The 21,698-nt window shown below is 44.7% G+C and overlaps 2 protein-coding genes across 2 annotated transcripts; both read right to left on the reverse strand.

Annotated features, from left to right (window-relative positions):
- Positions 1-4,198: 4,198 nt before the first annotated feature.
- LOC115168121 (2-epi-5-epi-valiolone synthase) lies at positions 4,199-16,458 on the reverse strand. The gene is made up of 5 exons (XM_029723060.1): positions 16,222-16,458; positions 5,835-6,468; positions 5,128-5,370; positions 4,680-4,932; positions 4,199-4,528 (listed from the first exon to the last, which is right to left on the reverse strand). The coding sequence occupies exons 1-5, from the start codon at positions 16,395-16,397 to the stop codon at positions 4,452-4,454; spliced, it is 1,383 nt and encodes a 460-aa protein (XP_029578920.1). The 5' UTR covers positions 16,398-16,458; the 3' UTR covers positions 4,199-4,451.
- A 113-nt stretch (positions 16,459-16,571) lies between these two features.
- Positions 16,572-19,837, reverse strand: LOC115168122 (myoD family inhibitor domain-containing protein 2-like). Its single transcript, XM_029723061.1, has 4 exons — positions 19,773-19,837; positions 19,547-19,625; positions 17,825-18,070; positions 16,572-17,141 (listed from the first exon to the last, which is right to left on the reverse strand). Exons 2-4 carry the CDS (start codon positions 19,623-19,625, stop codon positions 16,882-16,884), a joined length of 585 nt encoding a protein of 194 aa, XP_029578921.1. The 5' UTR covers positions 19,773-19,837; the 3' UTR covers positions 16,572-16,881.
- Positions 19,838-21,698: the final 1,861 nt, after the last annotated feature.

Raw genomic sequence — 21,698 nt, forward strand, 5'->3', positions numbered from 1 at the left:
CGCTACCTGACCAAACCCCCGGATAAACCTCCGGTAGTAATTGGCAAACCCTAGAAAACACTGCACCTCCTTTACCATGGTGGGAGTCGGCCAATTACGCACGGCTGAAATGCGGTCACTCTCCATCTCCACCCCTGAGGTGGGAATGCAGTATTCTAGGAAGGAGATGGACAGCTGGAAGAACAGGCATTTCTCAGCCTTGACATACAGGTCATGCTCCAAGAGTCGACGAAGCACCCTGCGCACCAAGGACACATGCTCGGCGCGTGCAGCGGAGTATATCATAATGTCATCGATATACACCACTACACCCTGCCCGTGCTGGTCCCTGAAAATCTCGTCCACAAAGGCTTGGAAGACTGACGGAGCATTTATCAACCCGTATGGCATGACGAGGTACTCATAATGCCCTGAGGTGGTACTGAACGCTGTCTTCTACTCGTCTCCCTCCCAGATACGCACCAGGTTGTAAGCTCTCCTGAGATCTAGTTTCGTGAAGAAGCGCGCCCCGTGCATTGACTCAATCGCTGTGGCTATGAGAGGTAGCGGGTAACTGTACTTCACAGTGATCTGGTTAAGAGCTCGATAGTCAATACATGGGTGCAGACCTCCCTCCTTCTTCTTCACAAAAAAGAAACTCGAGGAGGTGGGTGAAGTAGAGGACCGAATGTACCCCTGACGCAGGGATTCGGAGACATATGTTTCCATAGCCGCCATCTCCGCCTGTGACAGGGGATACACGTGACTCCTGGGAAGTGCGGCGTCTACCAGGAGATTTATCGCACTATCCCCCCGACGATGGGGTGGTAATTGAGTCAAATCGGAATATTCAGGGGGAATGCGCACGGTGGAGACCTGGTCTGGACTTTCCACCGTAGTAGCACCAACAGAAACCCCTAAACACCTCCTCGAGCACTCTCGTGACCACACTGTGAGAGCCCTCCGTGGTCATGACAGGCTAACCAGGGTAGGCGTAGCATCATGGGAAATGCAGGAGAGTCAATGAGGAAGAGACTGATTCTCTCCTTGTGACCCCCTGCGTCACCATGCCCAGGGGAGCGGTGGCCTCCCTAATCAACCCTGACCCTAATGGTCGTCTGTCTAAGGCGTGAACTGGGAAGGGCATAGCCCATTCCTAAACTAAACTATGGGCGAATGATCTGTCTATGAAATTCCCGGCTGCGCCTGAATCGACGAGCGCCTTATGCTGGGAATGCGGGGAAAACTCAGGAAAAGTAACATACAAAAACGTGTGCAACAGAGGGCTCTGTATGAGAATGGTGCCGGCTCACCTGGGGTGACGCCAGAGTGCCCTGCCTGCTGCTTCGACCCCCAGAGGAACTAACCCGGCACCGACCGGCAGTGTGACCTCTGCGGGCACAGATGGTGCACGTGAAGGAACCTCCTCCGGTCTCCCTGAGCGCAGCACCTCCCAGCTCCATGGGCATTGGAGCGGTGGTGCTGGGGGATGGAACCGACAGACCCCGCTCAGGACGTCCGTGGGTAGCCAGCAGGTTATCCAGCCGAATGGACGGTTCCACCAGCTGGTCGAAGGTGAGGGTGGTGTCCCTGCAGGCCAACTCCCGATGGACGTCCTCGCGCAAACTGCAGCGATAGTGGTCGATCAGGGCCCTGTCGTTCCATCCCGCGCCGGCGGCCAGGGTCCGAAAGTCCATCGCGAACTCCTGGGCGCTCCTCGTCCCCTGCCTCAGATGGAAGAGACGTTCACCCGCCGCTCTACCCTCGGGCGGGTGGTTGAAGACTGCCTGGAAGCGGTGGGTGAAATCCTCAATGGTCCAGCGCCGCATCTCCTTCTCCCCACACGGCGTTGGCCCACTCCAGGGCTTTCCCCGAGAGGCACGAGACAAGGGCGGACACCCTCTCACGGCCCGAAGGAGCCGGGTGGACGTTTGCCAGGTATAGATCCAGCTGCAACAGGAAACCCTGGCAGCGTGCAGCCATCCCATCGTACTCCTGGGGAAGGGCAAGACGAATCCCACTGGGACCGGGTGCAGGGGGGGCGAGTAGCGGAGACCCCGGTTGTGCTGGTGGAGGCGCTGGAGGAACTCCCTGTCTCTCCCAGCGGTCCATGGTTTGGGCGACGCGGTCCATGGCGGCGCCGAGATGGTGGAGCATCGCCGCGTGCTCCCGACCCCTATACCAGGGGCATCTGTTGACTCCATATTCAGGGTGTGGAATTCTGTAAGAGGTGCGTAACTGGCTGCAGGGAAGTCAGGCGCAGGAGAGCAGAACTGGGTAATAACCTGAGCAGTTTAATGAGGCAAAACCAACGGCATCTAGAACAACAAAATATGGGTTGAAATAACCCGTCGCAAACCAGTCTGAAGTGCACATACACTTTACAACAAACAATTCCACACACAGACATGGGGGGAACAGAGGGTTATATACACGTCAAGTAATGAGGGAATTTAAACCAGGTGTGTGGGAAAACAAGCCAAAACAAATGGAAAATGAAAGGTGGATCGGCGATGGCTAGAAGACCGGTGACGTCGACCGCCGAACGCCACCCAAACAAGGAGAGGAACCGACTTCGGCGGAAGTCGTGACACCCCTTGACTTTTTCCACATTTTGTTGTGTTACAAAGTGGGATTAAAATTTATTTTAATTGTAATTTTTGGTCAACGATGTACACAAAATACTCTAATGTCAAAGTGGATGTTTTTTTTTTTACATTTGTAAAAAACATTAATGGGAATAAAACACTAATATACACTGAGCATAAAAAACATTATGGACACCTTCCTAATATTGCTTTGCACCCCCTTTTGCCTTCAGAACAGCCTCAATTTGTTGGGAAATGGACTCTAAGGTGTCAAAAGTGTTCCACAGGGATGCTGGCCCATGTTGACTTCAATGCTTCCCACAGTTGTGTCAGGTTGGGTAGATGTCCTTTGGGTGGTGGACCATTCTTGATACACACAGGAAACTGTTGAGCATGAAAAACCCAGCAGCATTGCAGTTCTTAACACACTTAAACCGGTGCACCAAACCCCGTTCAAAGGCACTTAAATCTTTTGTCTTGCCCATTCACCCTCTGAATGGCACACATATACACTCCATGTCTCAATTATCTCAAGGCTTAAAAATCCATCTTTAAGTCTTTAAGAGCTTTCCACACATGGATTGTGCAACATTTGGCCATTATTCTTTAAATAAATATTCAAGCTCTATCAAATTGGTTGTTGATCATTGCTAGACAACCATTTTCAGGTCTTGCCATAGATTTTCAAGAATATTTAAGTCAAAACTGTAACTCAGGAACATTCACTGTCTTCTTGGTAAGCATCTCCACTGTAGATTTGGCTTTGTGTTTTAGGTTATTGTCCTGCTGAAAGGTGAATTTATCTCCCAGTGTCTGGTAGAAAGCAGACTGAACCAGGTTTTCCTCTAGGATTTTGCCTGTGCTTAGCACCATTGCATTTCTTTTTTTATCCTGAAAAGCCCCGCCCTGATTACAAGCATATCCATAACATGATGCAGCCACCACTATACTTGAAAATATGGAAAGTAGTACTCAGTAATGTGTTTTGCCTCAAACATAACACTTTGTAATCAGGACATGTTCTGGAATATTTTTTATTCTGTACAGGCTTCCTTTATTTCACTCTGTCAATTAGGTTAGTATTGTGGAGTAAGTACAATGTTGTTGATCCATCCTCAGTTTTCTCCTATCACAGCCATTAAACTCTGTTTAATGGCCTCATGGTGAATCCCTGAGCGGTTTCCTTCCTCTCCGGCAACTGAGTTATGAAGGACGCCTGCATCTTTGTAGTGACTAGGTGTATTGATACACCGTCCAAAGTGCAATTAATAACTTCACCATGCTCAAAGGGATATTCAATGTCTGCTTTTTTACCAATAGGTGCCCTTCTTTGTGAGGCATTGGAAAACCTCCCTGGTCTTTGTGGTTGAATCTGTGTTTGAAATTCGCTTTTTGACTGACGGACCTTTAGATATTTGTATCTGTGGGGTACAGAGATGAGGTAGTCATTCAAAAATCATGTTAAACACTTATTGCACACAGTGAGTCCATGCAACTTTAGTCCTGAACTTATTTAGGCTTGCCATAACAAAAAGGTTGAATGCTTATTGACTCAAGACATTTCAGCTTTCATTTTTTATTCATTTGTAAACATTTCGAAAAACATAATTCCATTTTGACATTATGGGGTATTGTGTGTAGGCCAATGACCAAAAAAATCTCAATTTAATCTATTTTAAATTCGGCCAGTAACACAACAAAATTGGGAAAAAGTCAACGGATGTGAACACTTTCTGTAGGCACTGTATATTATTTATATTCATATTTAGACTTCAAGTAAATGTGTGATGACTGAAACATATTGAATATGAAACACAGTATTTCATCTTCACCAGCTCATCATGGCGTCAGTGTATTCAGTGTGGATATTGTTATCTCCAGATGTCAAGAAGAACCAAGTTCATCACACCAGATCTTGAAAGCCTGGCACAGGATTTCATCACTGATGTCATGGAAGATTTCTGTAGAGATGAGACAGAATCTACAGTATAGTCAATGAGCTTGCTTGTTTAGGTTATTACAAAACACATACTGTATGGAATATCTAGGAATGTTTTGAGACTGATATAAAAAGGCAGCCTGATGGTGTTCCTAAAGGAAAGATGTCCAGACCTGCACAGCCCAGTCCTGTGGGAAGAGGCATCCTCAGGGACCCTGCAGAGTGCTTCAGTCGTTCGCTCAGAGACTTCTGCACCAGGGCCAGAGTGCAGTCCTGGTGCCACACAGGCAGCTCCAGCCCCACCATGCAGTGGCTAATCCGGGCCTTCTCCTCTCCTGTCAGGAGCCCTTTCTGGTGGGCCACGTACACCATGAAGGACATGTCAATGTTCACCGCCTCCCCGTGGAGCAGCGCAGGCAGCACTTTCTGCAAAGGAGCATAAAGAGGTTCATTCCATAGGTAAAGTTATACTGTATGCACTTTTGTCGAATTGTCTTCACTTGTCAAAAATATATCTGATCATTCACACCTTCCCTGAAATCTTTCTCCCCATCCTTTCATATCCCCTCCATACACCTTTTTTATCGTTCACTAGTATCAACTCAGTGATCAAATCTTTACCATTTCTAGCTCAGGGCTGACTAGATGGCCAAAGTCCACCAGTCTGTCCAGGTCATCCTCCCACAGATTGGGAGCCAACTCCTCTAGCATGGTTTCTATGGCAATCCGTGTGGACGAAGAGGCAGCATCTTCCAGGTCACAGCAGCCACTGATCTTGCCATGGGATTGGAAACTGGAGTCCAACAGGTACCTGCCTTTAGTCTCCAGGAGCTCAAACAGACCCCTGTGTTTCATTAGAGCCATCTAGAACACAATGAATGATGGCTGATTTATTAGCTCCATACAGAGTTTGGAAGTAAGCCACTATCAATGGGGTGATTTAGGCTCGTAAAAAGTGCTTAACTTTCTTCCTTCATATGTGTTAATTAGTAATAGTGATTAGTATAGTGTATTAGACATGTAATAGACAGCAAACAAATACAACCACACCTTGCTGTTAAGACAGCAAACAAATACAACCACACCTTGCTGTTAAGACAGCAAACAAATACAACCACACCTTGCTGTTAAGACAGCAAACAAATACAACCACACCTTGCTGTTAAGAGATGTTTGTCCAAAACAACTGTTGTCCAGATATGCCTCGAAATGCACAGCAACCGTCTCAGTCCTTTTAGAAAGATGACATGCTCAGTTTGTCATGTGTTAGGGTGCTTTCACGTATTCAACCCACATGCATACTGTACCCATGCTGCAATGATGAGTACCTTTAACATTTCTGCCATTCCGTTAGAAACCTGCCTGCGAGGAACAGTTCGGATGAAGGTCCGGTCTAAAAATGTTGCGACCGGGGGTATGTAACTCCCCAGCTTGTTCTTACCATTGGCAAAGTTGACTCCAGTTTTAGCCCCCACACTGGCATCAATGTAGGAAAGCAGGGTGGTCGGGACACGGATATAGGGGGTCCGTCTCCGGTAGAGAGAAGCAGCTAGGCCCACCACATCCAGACACACCCCTCCTCCAATAGCAATGATGGGCTCAGAGCGCCTGTCTATGCCAAACTTGTGGACCTCCTCCAGAATCCTGGTCACAAGCTCCATGGACTTGTTCTCCTCTGTAGTGGGCAGTGGGAGGATCCTATAGAGAACATTTCTGGCCTCAAAATACCTGGTGACCTGGGAGCCATAGAGCTGATTGACTGTCTCATCAATGATAATGAAGCGTTTGATGGGCTTGGTGTTGCTTCTGAAGGCCTTGAGCTCATCCTGGTCCTCTATATGACCACATAGCAGTGTGTCATTCCCAACATCCAGCAGGTTGTGGCATTGGATCACTCTGTAGGTGAACACAATAGGGCTGACCACTGTCCAGGAGAGGCCATGTTCTGATGTGCTCTGGAAACTGCATGAGGAGCCAGCAGAAATGGTAAGTGATCACAACTGTCATAATGGCAGGTTTGAATGGATTTATAAAGCTTTACTGTTTTCATCTGGCTTGACTATAAATACTGTACATACTAACCCTGCTTTGATGTTGAGTCCCTGTAAACAAACGTCCCCCACCAGGGAGGCCTAGAAGCTATGGGCACACTATCTTTGTCAACAACCAACTGGTACACTCACAGCACTAAATGTATTGTTCAACTGGCTGAGATTGTTCTAAGAACTATTTCATGTTTGAAAATGACATGTTCATTCAACAGAAGGGAACTGCTATGGGCAGTAAAATGACACCAAATTATGCTAATCTGTATGCAGGGGTTGTTTGAGAATAATGTGATTTTCAGCCCTAACAATCCATTATTGCGCCATATCAAGCTCTGGAAACGCTTCATTGATGCCATTATTCCTTCTATTCCAGGGTACAGCAGAGGAACTTCATCAATTCCACTCCATCAATACAAGCAGTGAACATCTGCAATTCACCTTCACCTTTGATGCGCATTCAACAGGTTTTCTTGACATTTTGATAAAGAGGGAGTGTGGTGGCTTTAGCACGGACCTATACAGAAAGCCGACGGACAGGAATTCACTGTTACGAGGAGATAGCTTGCACCCTACACCCCCGATAAAGAGCCTCCTTATCAGCTAATACAGTCGCATACGCAGGATCTGTAGTACACAGAGTGACTATGACAAACGAGCCGCCTGTCTGGATGAGCGTTTCAGACAATGGTGTTACCCAGAGGAATGGCTGCATGATGCAAGGGACCGTTACAAAAATACCACATTTTTCACAAAGGAAAGTGGATGTAGTCCGTGAGTGGTGGAAATTAACCTGTTAGCTTAGTCCATAGTGAAATAGGCTTCTTTTGCTCCTCTAACATTAGTTACTTAATATCTTCACAGAAAATTGTTTACATTTCACTCCTCTTTCAGCTGACATTTAATCAATGGAGGCAAACTTTTAGCAAGCTATTTTTACTAAATCAGTTGTCCCTGCCCCTGCCTGGAGCCAGGCCCAACAGATGCAGCTTCAGGCTCAGCAGCCCTGTCTCCCCATACCCCTGAACCAGCCCTGTCTCCCCATCCCCATCCCCCCGAACCAGCCCTGTCTCCCCATCCCCATACCCTGAACCAGCCCTGTCTCCCCATCCCCATACCCCTGAACCAGCCCTGTCTCCCCATCCCCATACCCCTGAACCAGCCCTGTCTCCCCATCCCCATACCCCTGAACCAGCCCTGTCTCCCCATCCCCATACCCCTGACCCAGCCCTGTCTCCCCATCCCCATACAACCTGAACCAGCCCTGTCTCCCCATCCCCATAACCCTGAACCAGCCCTGTCTCCCCATCCCCATACCCCTGAACCAGCCCTGTCTCCCCATACCCCTGAACCAGCCCTGTCTCCCCATACCCCTGAACCAGCCCTGTCTCCCCATCCCCATACCCCTGAACCAGCCCTGTCTCCCCATCCCCATAACCCTGAACCAGCCCTGTCTCCCCATCCCATAGCCCTGACCCAGCCCTGTCTCCCCATCCCCATACCCCTGAACCAGCCCTGTCTCCCCATCCCCATACCCCTGAACCAGCCCTGTCTCCCCATCCCCATAGCCCTGAACCAGCCCTGTCTCCCCATCCCCATACCCCTGAACCAGCCCTGTCTCCCCATCCCCCTGAACCAGCCCTGTCTCCCCATCCCCATACCCCTGAAGCAGCCCTGTCTCCCCATCCCCCTGAACCAGCCCTGTCTCCCCATACCCCTGAAGCAGCCCTGTCTCCCCATCCCCATACCCCTGAAGCAGCCCTGTCTTCCCATCCCCATACAACCTGAAGCAGCCCTGTCTCCCCATCCCCATACCCCTGAAGCAGCCCTGTCTCCCCATCCCCATACCCCTGAAGCAGCCCTGTCTCTCCATCCCCATACCCCTGAAGCAGCCCTGTCTCCCCATCCCCATAACCCTGAAGCAGCCCTACTCGCAACTGAAGAAGGAGGTGAGCAGCATTGTGTTGAATGACATGTCGGTTGGCATAATTACATGTACTGCAATGCATTGAGGACAGGAATGTGATTCTCCAGTCAGGACAAATCTCACTTGACACAGAGGCAGCCAATATCAGAGCCTTAAAGGAAGAGATGCAGGCTCTTAGAGATGGATGGAAGTCTCTCCTGTCTGAGGCAACACTGATTGCTACGCAAATAGATGTTGCGCCTCCATTTAGCAAGGAACACAGCCACCAGAGGAAAAGGAAGAGATTCCATGAGAGGTACAGTGCAGCAACGGGAAAGGACAGTGCAGCAATGGTGTTTCGGAACAGTGTTTTTACTGCTATGGACAACATCATAAGTGACTTGGACACTAGGTTCTACACCACTGAAAAAAATGTAGAATCATTTTCTGCTGTTCTGAAAGTTGGGCAGATAAGTGAGGATAAAGTCCCTTCTGTGTGCCAACCACTGATCATGAAGTATTCCAGAGATCTTACACCTGAGTTTCAACATGAAGTTAGACACCTGAACACTGTACAGTATATGCTGACACTTTCCCCCCTAACTTGTCCCCTTTTAGTCTCCTGAATGCAATTTGTAAGGTGCAGCTGCAAAGCATTTTTGGAGAAGTGTGCTTTGCTTTACGTATATTTTGCACACTGCCTGGGACTGTTGCTGGTGGCAAGAGAGCTTTCATTAAGCTAAAACTGATTCAAAAAAATGATTTGAGGTCCACTATGTCCCAGGACAAGCTTTGCAGTCTTGCCATGCTGTCTATTGAAAGTCAGTTACCTAGAAAGCTGGACTTTAAAGACTTGATCAGTGACTTTGCTAGTAAGAAGGCTCGGCGCTGGGCTCTTGGTGAGTAAGGCTGAGCAAAGGCCAGTGATAACTGTTAAATGGCATGTCTATGGATATTGGATCACCACACACATGATGCCCACAGGCTGAGAACAAGACTGAGAACACAATGTATCTCAAAGTAATGGCTGGATTGACATAACATTTGTTGTGCACAATCAAGACCCCAAGTGGAAGAAACCTATTGATTTGGTGACCACTTCACCTTTCCTCTAGCGCCACCATCAGGCCTTTTCATTTCCATTTTGTTTTCCATTTCCACTTTTACAGCTGCTTATTTTCTAGTTGGTATGTATACTTAGTTCAACAATCTGCTGCTGATTTTATTATTTAGTTTGTTATATCATTCTATAGATGATAACGTTAATGTATTTTAATTGAAGAGGTTAATGTATATTTAAGTTATATTTATTTTAAGTTATTCATTAATGTTAAGAGAATTTTCCATTCAAGATTTTTACCATTTAAATTACATTTAGACTGTAAAAGATGGCCTTTAGTACATTTCTTATAGAGGGTAGCAGTCTTGCATCAAATAGGGAATTCCACTGTATGCAGAATGTTGCACGCATGTCTGCACAGTGTTATATATTCACAGCTCACTGTCAGGAAATATCGTACAGTAAATATTGGACTACAAGAGAGTTGCAAGCCTGCAAAGGTAGAGTTATTTAAATCTTTGAATGGGTCAATTGGGTTCTGTTGGTGTGTGGTTACAGCAATTGCGCAGGGTTGATGTGGTCTGTGGTGGTGCGGTGTCTTTTCATGGGGCCCAAATTCCCTGGCGGCGCCCCTGCCGCTGACCAACGAGTTCAATGCCTTCTTCAATACTCCCCACTTCGCAAACAGTTCGACCACATCATTAAAAAACACTGGCACATCTTGAGCACTGATCCACAACTGGAGAAGACGTTTAAAGAACCCTCACGAGTAGTCTTCAAACGCGCCCCAAACATCAGCCAACTGGTGGTGAGGTCTGATCTTCCACCGGTGCCACGTAGCACCTTCCGAGACAATGGGCTAGACGGTAATTACATATGTGGTAGATGTAGGCCTACCCAGTGTAACTTTACGAACAAATGCACAATGTTCAATCACCCTGGCAAGGGCATTAAGATTAAGGGCATCATTACGTCTTCCACAAAATATGTGGTATACCCGATCAAGTGTATTGGTGGTTTATGCTATGTAGGAAAAACGAAACGAGCTCTCAAAACAAGGAAAGCAGAACACATGAGTATTATCAGGATTCTTGACCAGATTAACCCTGTGGCTGCACATTTCATGGAGGCTCGTCACATCAGCTCTCTGAGATACATTGGAATCAATCATGTTAAGACTCAAAGGATGGGGGGAGATACCGATAATCTATTACTGAGACGAGAACTGTATTTGATTCACAGTTTGTCCGTCATGTCTCCTAAAGATCTGAACCAAAACACCGTTGTAAAATGCGCACCGCACATGCAAGTGGTTTCATTGACAGAAATGGAAATGCCAGTAAGAAAGTGCGGGGATTGAAAGATACAACAACTATCATGGGTTGCTAATATAATTAGGATAATGCCTTTGGCTGCTAGACAATGAAAGAAAGTTGAAATAAAACCAATAGAACAGGAGAATGCATATGAGGAAGTCTATACAATAATTGCCTTCCCGGTTCTATGGTTGGATTTTAGCTATAGGCTACTTTGAAGCAAGGTAAGCTTGCCTCATATTATGAAATCAAACGTCCAGGTTTCAAACAATTAAGTAACAGGACACATAGTGATGCTAATGATAGGCCTAAGCGTCTTCCGGTAGATGGAAAGGCTTTACTAAAACCTCAATTAAATGTTAACTAGCTACAAAGTAGCCTATGCCTACCTATCAGAATGATATCATGATGATTATTTCCATCAATCCAGTGGCCATTTCTTTTGCAAACTCCATCTCATGTGCTACAGAAACACTGCCAATCAAACAATGGTGCTAGGTGCCTGAATTAAATGTCTTAGATTTTCCCCAGACCTCAAAAGTGGTCTCATGATGTGGTTTAAGCATTGTTATGGACTTAGAACATACAATGTTGTTGTTTTTCTGAAAATAATCGAAAACCTGTGAAAATCCGAAACCTGTGAATTTTTGACACAGTTTATTTGTTTTAATAGTAGGCCTACTATTAGCCTACTACACAGCACAACATTGGCCTGAATGAAAGATCAATATGGGATTTATCATTTTAGATCATTCTGACCCTTACGAAAAAATATTGCAGTCAGAGTGCAGGATTACTGCAGTACACTGTAGTATATCTGTAGTTGGATTGCAGTATATCTGCAGTATGCTGCAAATACTGCATCCAAAATAACAGTATTTTTTTTACTGCAGTAATTTTGCAGTATAGCTGCAGTTATACTGCAATTATTCTGCAATTACTGCATCCAAAATACCACAGTAGACTGCAGTTACTGCACTTTTACTGCAATTTCAAAACTGCTAACTTTTTCTGTAAGGGGAGTGTATGTCACTGTTTCTCATATAATTTTTCAGATAGGGCGCCTTTCCTTCGTGGGTGGGCCATTTGGAACATTTTGGCAAAATTAGAGTATACCCATTTCTCCAGGCACCTCTACAACACTGGATTTGTCCTGCCATCCAGGGCTCCACTTGGTCATTTTGTACATATGTATATATTATATTTTCTGTAACTACTACAGTATATCTACCAATCTCATGGATATCAAATTATTAGAGGTACATGCAGCTTACCGATCACTGTACCTGTACACAGCCCATCTGTAAATAGCACACCCAACTACCTCATCCCCATATTGTTATTTTTTGTTGTTGCTCTTTTGCACCCCAGTATCTCTACTTGCACATCATCATCTGAAACATCCATCACTCCAGTGTTAATGCTAAATTGTAATTATTTCGCCACTATGGCCTATTTATTGCCTTACCTCCCTAACCTTACTACATTTGCACACACTGTACATACATTTGTCTATTGTGTTATTGACTGTACGTTTGTTTATGTGTAACTCTGTGTTGTTGTTTTTGTTGCACTGCTTTGCTTTATCTTAACCAGGTCGCAGTTGTAAATGAGAACTTGTTCTCAACTGGCCTACCTGGTTAAATAAAGGCTAAATAAAAATAAAAACATAAATTGTTTTTGAAATAGGTCACTGTAATTATATCTACGGCCACTGTGCGTCCTGCATGGGGGGATATTCCAACAGTTTCCAACATAATATATATCTTACTTTTTTTTTACTGTTGCCTAGGTTTGAACTACCAATTTGTATGTATGTAATCATTCATGTCTATATGTACCTCTGTGATTATGATTGACTATGCTCAAAAGTAAATTTTATTGTTTCCACATCCACCATGGTCATGTGAGGTGAAATCTGTATATTTTGGGATGTGAGCACTCAGTATGTTTGACCTGACGAAGATTGACGGATTCAGGTTGGATATTCGACGGATAGTTTTCCTTACGTCCACCAACAGCAGTTAAGGACTGTCAACATAGTGACAAATCAAATTTTTCAAATTTCAATAACTCTTTAACCATTACTCCTAAAACTTTAAAAACTGGTTCTAGCTAACCCGATGGCATAGACACACATTGCACACATTTTTTTTTTGTCGATTTAATCTGGCACTATTTGAAAATATTTATTAACATTTCCAAATTTCAATAGCTCCTTGGTCATGTGACCTACTGGACACAAACAAGGTTCAGAATGTCCACTCAGTGGGCCTACACATTGCACACCCTTTAGTTTGTCAATTTTCATCTCACACATTTTATATTACTTTTTCAAACTTTCAAATTTCAATAGCCCCTGTGACCTACTGACCTCAAAGATGGTTCAGAATGTCCCCTGACTACCCTTCTATATTGCACACCCTTTAGTTTGTCCATTTTCATCTCACACATTTTTATATGAATTTTTCAAACTTTCTAATTTCAGTTGCTCCTTGGTAATGTGACCTACTGACAATCAAACTACTTTCAGAATGTCCACGGACTGGCGGAGACGGGCGCAGCATGGCATCCAGTGCGGTAACGCAGCCGATCCCGGAGAAGCTGGCGGGAGCCCTGGGGAGAGTTCTCTTTTCTTTGTGAAAGGCAGGGCGCCCTGGCATGGGTTCTCCCCAAGGGAGGGGCCCAAGCCCTGGAAAGCATTGCGGTTTCGGCGGCATCCGGTGAGCTCTCCCTGACCTTTGAAAATCTGGGGGAGAGGGTGTAAATCTCATGCCGGGCTGTACCCATATCCGCGGCAGCTCTCCCAGGTGAACAGCATCTGGCATGTTCTAACAATGAAGGTAAGGGAAGTTGGCAAAAAAGATCCGTAACGGTCGGTCGGGCTGGGGTGCGAAGCGGGGCTGGGCTCGAGCCACGGCTGGGGGAGCAGTCGCTCCGTAGCCCTCCTCTCGCCACCATTGGAAGTTTGTTGTGCGGCCCATCTCGTGGTCTCTCATGTGTGGTCTCGCAAGGGGCTGCGTGCGGGGATTCGTCGGGGTGGTGTCCGTCAGTGGGCCAAAGGCGGACCGGTGGGGGGTTGGGTCCGGCGGTTGGCGGCGGCAACTCTGGACACGCGCCGGCCCTTCTCGCGGATCTCCCCAGCTATGGCGTTCGCATTGTAGGTGGGGAGGTCTCCTCTACGCTCACTAGACTTGAGGCGGAGACTAAACCCATTGGCCCCGCAGTGATAGGGTATTGCATAGATCTGGCTCATGCCTTACGAAGTGGGGAGAGGTATCTCCAGCTTGTCTGGGGAGGGAGTCCTACATCTGATGTGGGTAGTACCATCCACGCCCATTGATTTGCTGCGGAACCATAAAATGGACGGAAGAAGCCTAGGTTCCCACTGGGCACGGATCACTGAATGTCAACTTGATGAAATTCAAAGGAGCGTACCCACCTGTAGCGGTCGCACTCAAATCACCTGTGGGGTGACTGTGACCCCCTCATGTCAAAGTGAGGATTATTGATGAAGCGCTGGTAAAGCATTGCTCCTATGCCTCTGTCCCGGAGGGCTGACTGGGTAAGCAAATGATTGAAAGGGGAAGATTATTTTCTGTTCCTTCTTTCGACACCCGGTCGATGGTGCCGCTAGAAACTGCAATGGGTATTTGGTTCTCAAGCCTATAAATATTGCGCTGGCACTTGATGTTGATTGGGTGTAAAAACCCAGTTAAAGTCTGCTGAAGGTTAGTAGCGGCAACTGATGTCCAGTTTGTAGGACAAAAAAGCCTCTGATGATACCACAGTGTGTGACTCTAATGGATGTGAATTTGATGATATCTGACTGTAGCATGCTACCCTTCGCACTCAAACCACCTTTAGGGTGGCTGTGACCCCATCATGTCAAAGTGAGGAAAGTCGATGAAGCGGGGGTAAACGGCGGGACATAATTAAGTCTCTTGCGGTATCCAAATTCCTCGTTATCTAATGAGTGTAGCGCATGAATGGATGAACGAGATTCCCACTGTCCCAACCTACTATCTAGCGAAACCACAGCCAAGGGAACGGGCTTGACGGAATCAGCGGGGAAAGAAGACCCTGTTGAGCTTGCTGCCCCTCTCCTGATGCGCACTGCATGTTTGTGGGGAACCAGGTGCGAAATCACTCATAGACGACCTGATTCTGGGTCAGGGTCAAGCAGCTCACCCGCTGCGATCTATTGAAAGTCAGCCCTCGATCCAAGCTTTTTGTGATGAAAATGGACAAACAAAAGGGTGTGCAATGTGTAGGCCCACTGAGTGTATATTCTGAACCTTGTTTGAAGTCAGTAGATCCCATGATCAAGGAGTTATTGAAATTGGAAACATTGAAAAGTCATGTAAAATTGCGTGAGATGAAAATGGACTAACAAAAGGGTGTGCAATGTGTAGGCCCACTGAGTGTACATTCTGAACCTTGTTTGAAGTCAGTAGGTCACATGAACAAGGAGCGATTGAAATTCAAATGTAAAACAAGTTTGTACTTTGTTTATGCTCCCTAACTATTTCAACTAGGAATACAAAAGGCTGCTCTCATTTCCACATGTTTATTAGCTTTGGAAAGTGAATTAATGTTCAAATAGTGAAAATAAGACCTGTGCAATGTTGTGCGCAATTTCTCCAACATCATGACACTTATTTGGAGTCTGTGGCTCAAGTGTTTTGAAAGCTATTGAGGTTTGAAAGCGCGAATATCTGTTGAATATCCAACCTGAAACTGTCTTTACCTTGGTCGAAGATTGTTGTTAATAAAGTAGTGAATTGGGGGCATAGACAGTGTGCGGGCCTTCCTCAGCCCAGCACCTAAGTTAAGGATGTGCGTATGACCACAAACTTTTCTATAAATACACACTTAACATCTAAAGTCTTTAATGCACACAATATTATGACACTTACACTGTCAACAAGAACATAGACTCCCAGTAGGTTAGTTGGGATGCAAAGTAAAGGCGTACAGACAAAATTACAAACTGTTAAACAGCTTTTCTACTGGTGGTCTACTAATCTACTGTACACCGACGGTTAAACAAGCTGAAATGTCAGCTGTGCCCAAAATAGAAAGATATCCCATGTGTTCCAGTTAACCTAGTCATTTATGAAAACGACCGCTGACCCACATTGAGGCAACAAATATAAAAAATCTTATGAGATTAAAATATTCCCTCTTCTAAACTAACATATATTGTTAAAATCAACATGAATCAAAGTATTAACTCATTTGATTCCTAAGATTTGGAACCAGAAGTATACTCCCTTTTGTTTACACTGCCATTCAGCAAGATGATCTCTCATGCTTAAGAGATGTGTTAAATCTTTCCACAAAAAATATTCAAAATGTAAATACAAAATATAACCTACTACTCACATTTTAGCAGCTGATAACCGTCCCTCCTTCTGAGTCTGTCCACCAATCTGTCTGTTCCATGCCCCGTTCACTTGCAGCAGGCTGTACTCTGTTTGTTGGCTCGTGTCACTATCAGAGTTTTCATGTGATTGCATGACCTGAGTATTTACTGAGTGGAATACAGTTGGTTCTGTCATTTTGGAAGGATATGCAGTGCGTCCCAATTCTCTACCTTTCTCTTGTAGTGTGCACTCGGTCACTCCTCCCCTTCTAACTAGGGGGGTGGGAATGTAACCAAATATAGTCATCAATATTGTTGGCTGTTTATGTGACAGGTTTAAGGCTGAAAAATCAATCATGAAAGAAGCAGGTGTTTTTAGGTACAATCTGTTTATTTCTGTTCATGGTTACAGAACTGAAGCGTTTGCGGAATGGAGCGTTTTGGTGGTTAATATTTAATGGGGCTCAATGGGGGGATCATTATTAAGCACTCTATACCTCAGTTAACGCTCTCTTTAGCCATACTGTCCATCTTTGTAAACATATTCATGTTCCCTCTGAAACTAAGAAATGGGACAACTCTAGTTATTGATATTTTGATAGAACAAACATTGACAAGGTGCATTTTTAGTCCTTTTAGGCCTTCATATGAAATGGAGTAATTTGAAAGAGGGGATCTTTTCATCGGTAGCAGACTTCAGAGATCTCCATGGCGAGTTCCAGTAACTCGGCTCCCTCTTGACAGGAGTTGCAGCAGCTGCAGTCCAGTTCTACATTGCAGTTGCACCAGCCACTGCCCCGCTCCTGCTCCCTGGATGCGTTGAGGTATTTGAACGAGGGGAAACAGCGGCTTACAGCTCTCTCACATGTGTCTGGCACCATGACTACAATGTCATAGAACCGGCAGTAGAGGCAGGCCAGCAGAATGGCAGCACAATCATCTGGGGACAGGGAGAAAAATATTAAGTCAGTGAAAAAGTTGCTACCACACGGCAGGCGGTCCCGGATAGTTAAGTCTAGGTCCAAAAGGCTCCTTGGCAGCTTCTACCTCCAAGCCATAAGACTGCTGAACAATTAATCAAATGGCCACCCTGACTATTTACATTGACCCGCCCCAATTTGTTTTTACACTGCATCTACTCGCTGTTTATTACCTATGCATAGTCACTTTACCCCTACCTACTTTACTGTGACTAACCTGTACTCCTGCACATTGACTCGGTACCGGTACCCCCTGTATATAGCCTCGTTATTGTTATTTTATTGTGTTCATTTTTATTTTTTACTTTAGTTTATTTTATTTAGTAAACATTTTCTAAATACTATTTTTTGAACTGCATTGTGGGTTGAGTGCTTGTATGTAAGCATTTCACAGTAAAGTCCTGTTGTATTCGGCGCATGTAACAAATACAATTTGATTTGATGTTACATCACACTAGAGGAAGGCTGCAGATGTAAGTACTAGTAGTCTGTACTATACAGATGATACTGCATTATCAACAATGGTTGTCATATTTCTGGCTTTTCAACTTGTCAGACTTGAAATCGTTACGATAATGGAATTACGCTCTAGACAAAATTCACCACGGAAGCGTTCATTTTCAGAAAGGAGGAGCAACAATACCTCCGGCGTCAGGCTGATGGGATTCGAAGGAGGAGAAGCGATCACTGCTGTTGTTGATGTGCTTGTTGGAACACAGTGAGAAACTGGATCCACCCCACTCCCGGCCTCCCATGGGATCCTGAGAGCTGAGGTCAGTATCTACCTTGTCTGGGTCGTGCTCTGAGATGGTGCTCAGCCTCCGCACTCCACTCACCACGACCTTGTTGCTGCTCATCACCCCAGAATTTGTGGGCCGAGACACGTCTCCTTTTAAATACAGTATAGTACATAAAGTCAATACCTCACCTTCATGATTCCCTACAAATATAGCTCCAAAAACCTTAGGTCACTCTGAAATTAGGGTACTCATAAACCTGAGCAACCAGGTGAGTAAACATGTTAGGTGAATGTATTTGGCTACTGTAGGCCATTATTGTAGATGCGGATATGTAGCTGTAACACCCTGGCATGTGTGCTCATCAGTAGAGATACTTGGTAACATTATCAAAACATTTCTGTTTGTTAATTATTCAACATGTCTCTGAGAGGCGAGACTCACAAAGCAGGGCGTGTATACAGGCGGAAAGTCTCAGTTTAATGAGGGGAAACTATTGATTTTTAGCTTTTATTGGGATCCACTTTCCTCCCTTGAACATGACCATAACGAAATGTACAGATAGACCTTTAAATAATACAAGTCTGCAGCAGTCAAGGTAGAATGGGACCACGTTTTCTTAGCTTTAGCACTCTTGCAATTGGGATATACACTGAGTGTATAAAACATTAGGAACACCTTCCTAATATTGAGTTGCACCCCCTTTTGTCCTCAGAACAGCCTCCATTCGTCGGGGGCATGGACTCTACAAGGTGTCGAAAGCGTTCCACAGGGATGCTGGCCCATGTTGACCCCAATGCTTCCCACAGTTGTGTCAAGTTGGTTGGATGTCCTTTGGGTGGTCGACCATTCTTGATATACAGTCTTTCGGATGGGACCGTCTTTCGGATGGGACGGGTGTCCTGACTCTCTGTGGTCACTAAAGATCCCATGGCACTTATTGTTAGAGTAGGGGTGTTAACCCCGGTGTCCTGGCTAAATTCCCAATCTGGCCCTCATACCATCATGGCCACCTAATCCTCAGTTTACAATTGGCTCATTCATCCCCTCCTCTTCCCTGTAACTTTTCCCCATGTCGTTGGTGTAAATGAGAATGTGTTCTCAGTCAACTTACCTGGTAAAATAAGGGTTCGAAAAAAACATATATAAAAATATAAAAACACAGGAAACTGTAGAGCGTGAAAAACCCAGCAGCGGTGCAGTTCTTGACACACTCAAACCGGTGCACTTGGCACCTACTAAGGCACTTAAATATTTGTTCTTGCCCATTCACTCTCTAAATGGCACACATACATAATTCATGTCTCAATTGTCTCAAGGTTTAAAAATCCTTCTTCAACCTCTCCTCCCCTTCATCTACACTGACTGAAGTGGATTTAATAGGGATCATAGCTTTCACCTGGATTCACCTGGCCAATCTATGTCATGTAAAGAGCAGGCGTTCCTAATGTTTTGTACACTCAGTGTATTCCACTCTATGATACCTGGCACTACCATTACCCAGCAAATACAAAGATGATCCTCACCAAACAAATAGATCTTTAAAACCTCTGCGCTTTTTCTATACACAAGCTTTCACAAATAGATTAGTCAGCCCATAAACAAACACAACTGTTGAAACAACTTACCCTCCAGAAAAGGACTCTGGTCCCTCCCCGTCTTGACATGATCTGGTTCATTTTTAGAGGTCCTTGGTTGTGTGGTCATCTGAAGAGTTGAATAAAATTACCACATGCCTATGCAACCTAATGATATAACCTATACACCTAAATAATATTTGCTAATCATATTCCATTCCTTACACGTATGCATAATAGTGGTAAGATAATACTTATTCTAAATTATAAACTTTACCTGAAACAAACTTCTGGAAGGCCGACAAAAAAATGTATTTCCCTTTGTTCATAAATAGAAAGAACCATCCAATACTTGTAAAGTCTCTGGACCCTCCTGTGTGGATGAAGCGCAGCTTGCATTTCAGGGCTCTGCAAACTTGCAGGACAAGACACACCCCATATTGATCCGGGCCATAGCCAATCAGGCAGCGCAAAAACATTTGACAGGATGATCTTTGGTCAAGTATAATCTAATATAGTCTCACACTTGAATCTTCTCTTTGTACCAGACCGGGCTCAAACGCCCTTCAGATTAATTTCTCTGGTTGTATCTGTATTTTTTACTTCTCTAGGGTTATTATTGCTTGGATAACCTTATTACTATTATGTATTTATGTCTGTATGCGGTGCAGACTGTACAGAACGCTGAAAGAATTATCATTGTGAATTATTGTAACGTTTGTGTCAATTAATCCAGTAAGGGATGGGTTGCCAACTGACACTTTGACACGAAAAATAAAATGTATTCATTTATACAGTAGATGCTTCTTCTGACAGAGTTGGCTTCTTCTTCACATTGCCTGTCATCCATTAGATATACACATATTGACCACTGAAGTATGGCCATTACCACACTGTTAAAACAAACTCAGGTCATATCTCAAACCTGCACATAAACACGATGGTGAAAACTACAAACTGTATATTTACCACACACACTTTATATACAGCATTTATTGCAGACAGCTTTTAGTGCACAAATCTGGCAATGTACAATACAATGGTAAATAAGACCAAAAAGCAATGTTTGGGCCAGTGGGGAAAAAATAAGATTAGTAGGCTACACAAATAATTATATCCCAACAGAGGTTATACATACACTACCGTTTAAAAGTTTGGGGCCACTTAGAAATGTCCTTGTTTTTGAAAGAAAAAGCACATTTTTTGTCTATTAATATAACATCAAATTGATCATAAATACAGTGTAGACATTGTCAATGTTGTAAATGACTATTATAGCTAGAAATGGCTGATTTGTAATGGAATATCTACATAGGCGTACAGAGGCCCATTATCAGCAACCATCACTCCTGTGTTGCAATGGCACGTTGTGTTAACTAATTCAAGTTTATCATTTCTCAAGAGGACAAGTACATTAGAGTGTCTAGTTTGAGAAACAGATGCCTCACAAGTCCTCAACTGGCAGCTTCATTAAATAGTACCCGCAAAACACCAGTCTCAACGTCAACAGTGAAGAGGCGACTCCGGGATGCTTTCCTTTTTATTGGCCAGTCTGAGGTATGGCTTTTTCTTTGCAACTCTGCCTAGAAGGCTAACATCCCGGCGTCGCCACTTCACTGTTGACATTGAGACTGTTGTTTTGAGGGTACTATTTAATGAAGCTGCCAGTTGAGGACTTGTGAGGCGTATGTTTCTCAAATTAGACTCTAATGTACTTGTCCTCTTGCTCAGTTGTGCACCGGGGACTCCCACTCCTCTTTCTATTCTGGATAGAGCCAGTTTGCACTGTTCTGTGAAGGGAGTAGTACACAGCGTTGTACAAGATCTTCAGTTTCTTGCCAATTTCTCGCATGGAATAGCCTTCATTTCTCAGAACAAGAATAGACTGACGAGTTTCAGAAGAAAGTTCTTTGTTTCTAGCCATTTTGGGCCTGTAATCGAACACACAAATGCTGATGCTCCAGATACTCAACTAGTCTAAAGGTTTTCAGCTGTGCTAACATAATTGCAAAAGGGTTTTCTAATGATCAATTAGCCTTAAAATGAAAAACTTGGATTAGCTAACACAACGTGCCATTGGAACACAGGAGTGATGGTTGCTGATAATGGGCCTCTGTACGCCTATGTAGATATTCCATTAAAAATCTGCCGTTGCCAGCCCAACAGTGATTTACAACATTAACGAAGGTCTACACTGTATTTC

The sequence above is a fragment of the Salmo trutta genome, chromosome 30 (assembly GCF_901001165.1).
Source record: "Salmo trutta chromosome 30, fSalTru1.1, whole genome shotgun sequence".
Classification (NCBI taxonomy): Eukaryota; Metazoa; Chordata; class Actinopteri; order Salmoniformes; family Salmonidae; genus Salmo; species Salmo trutta.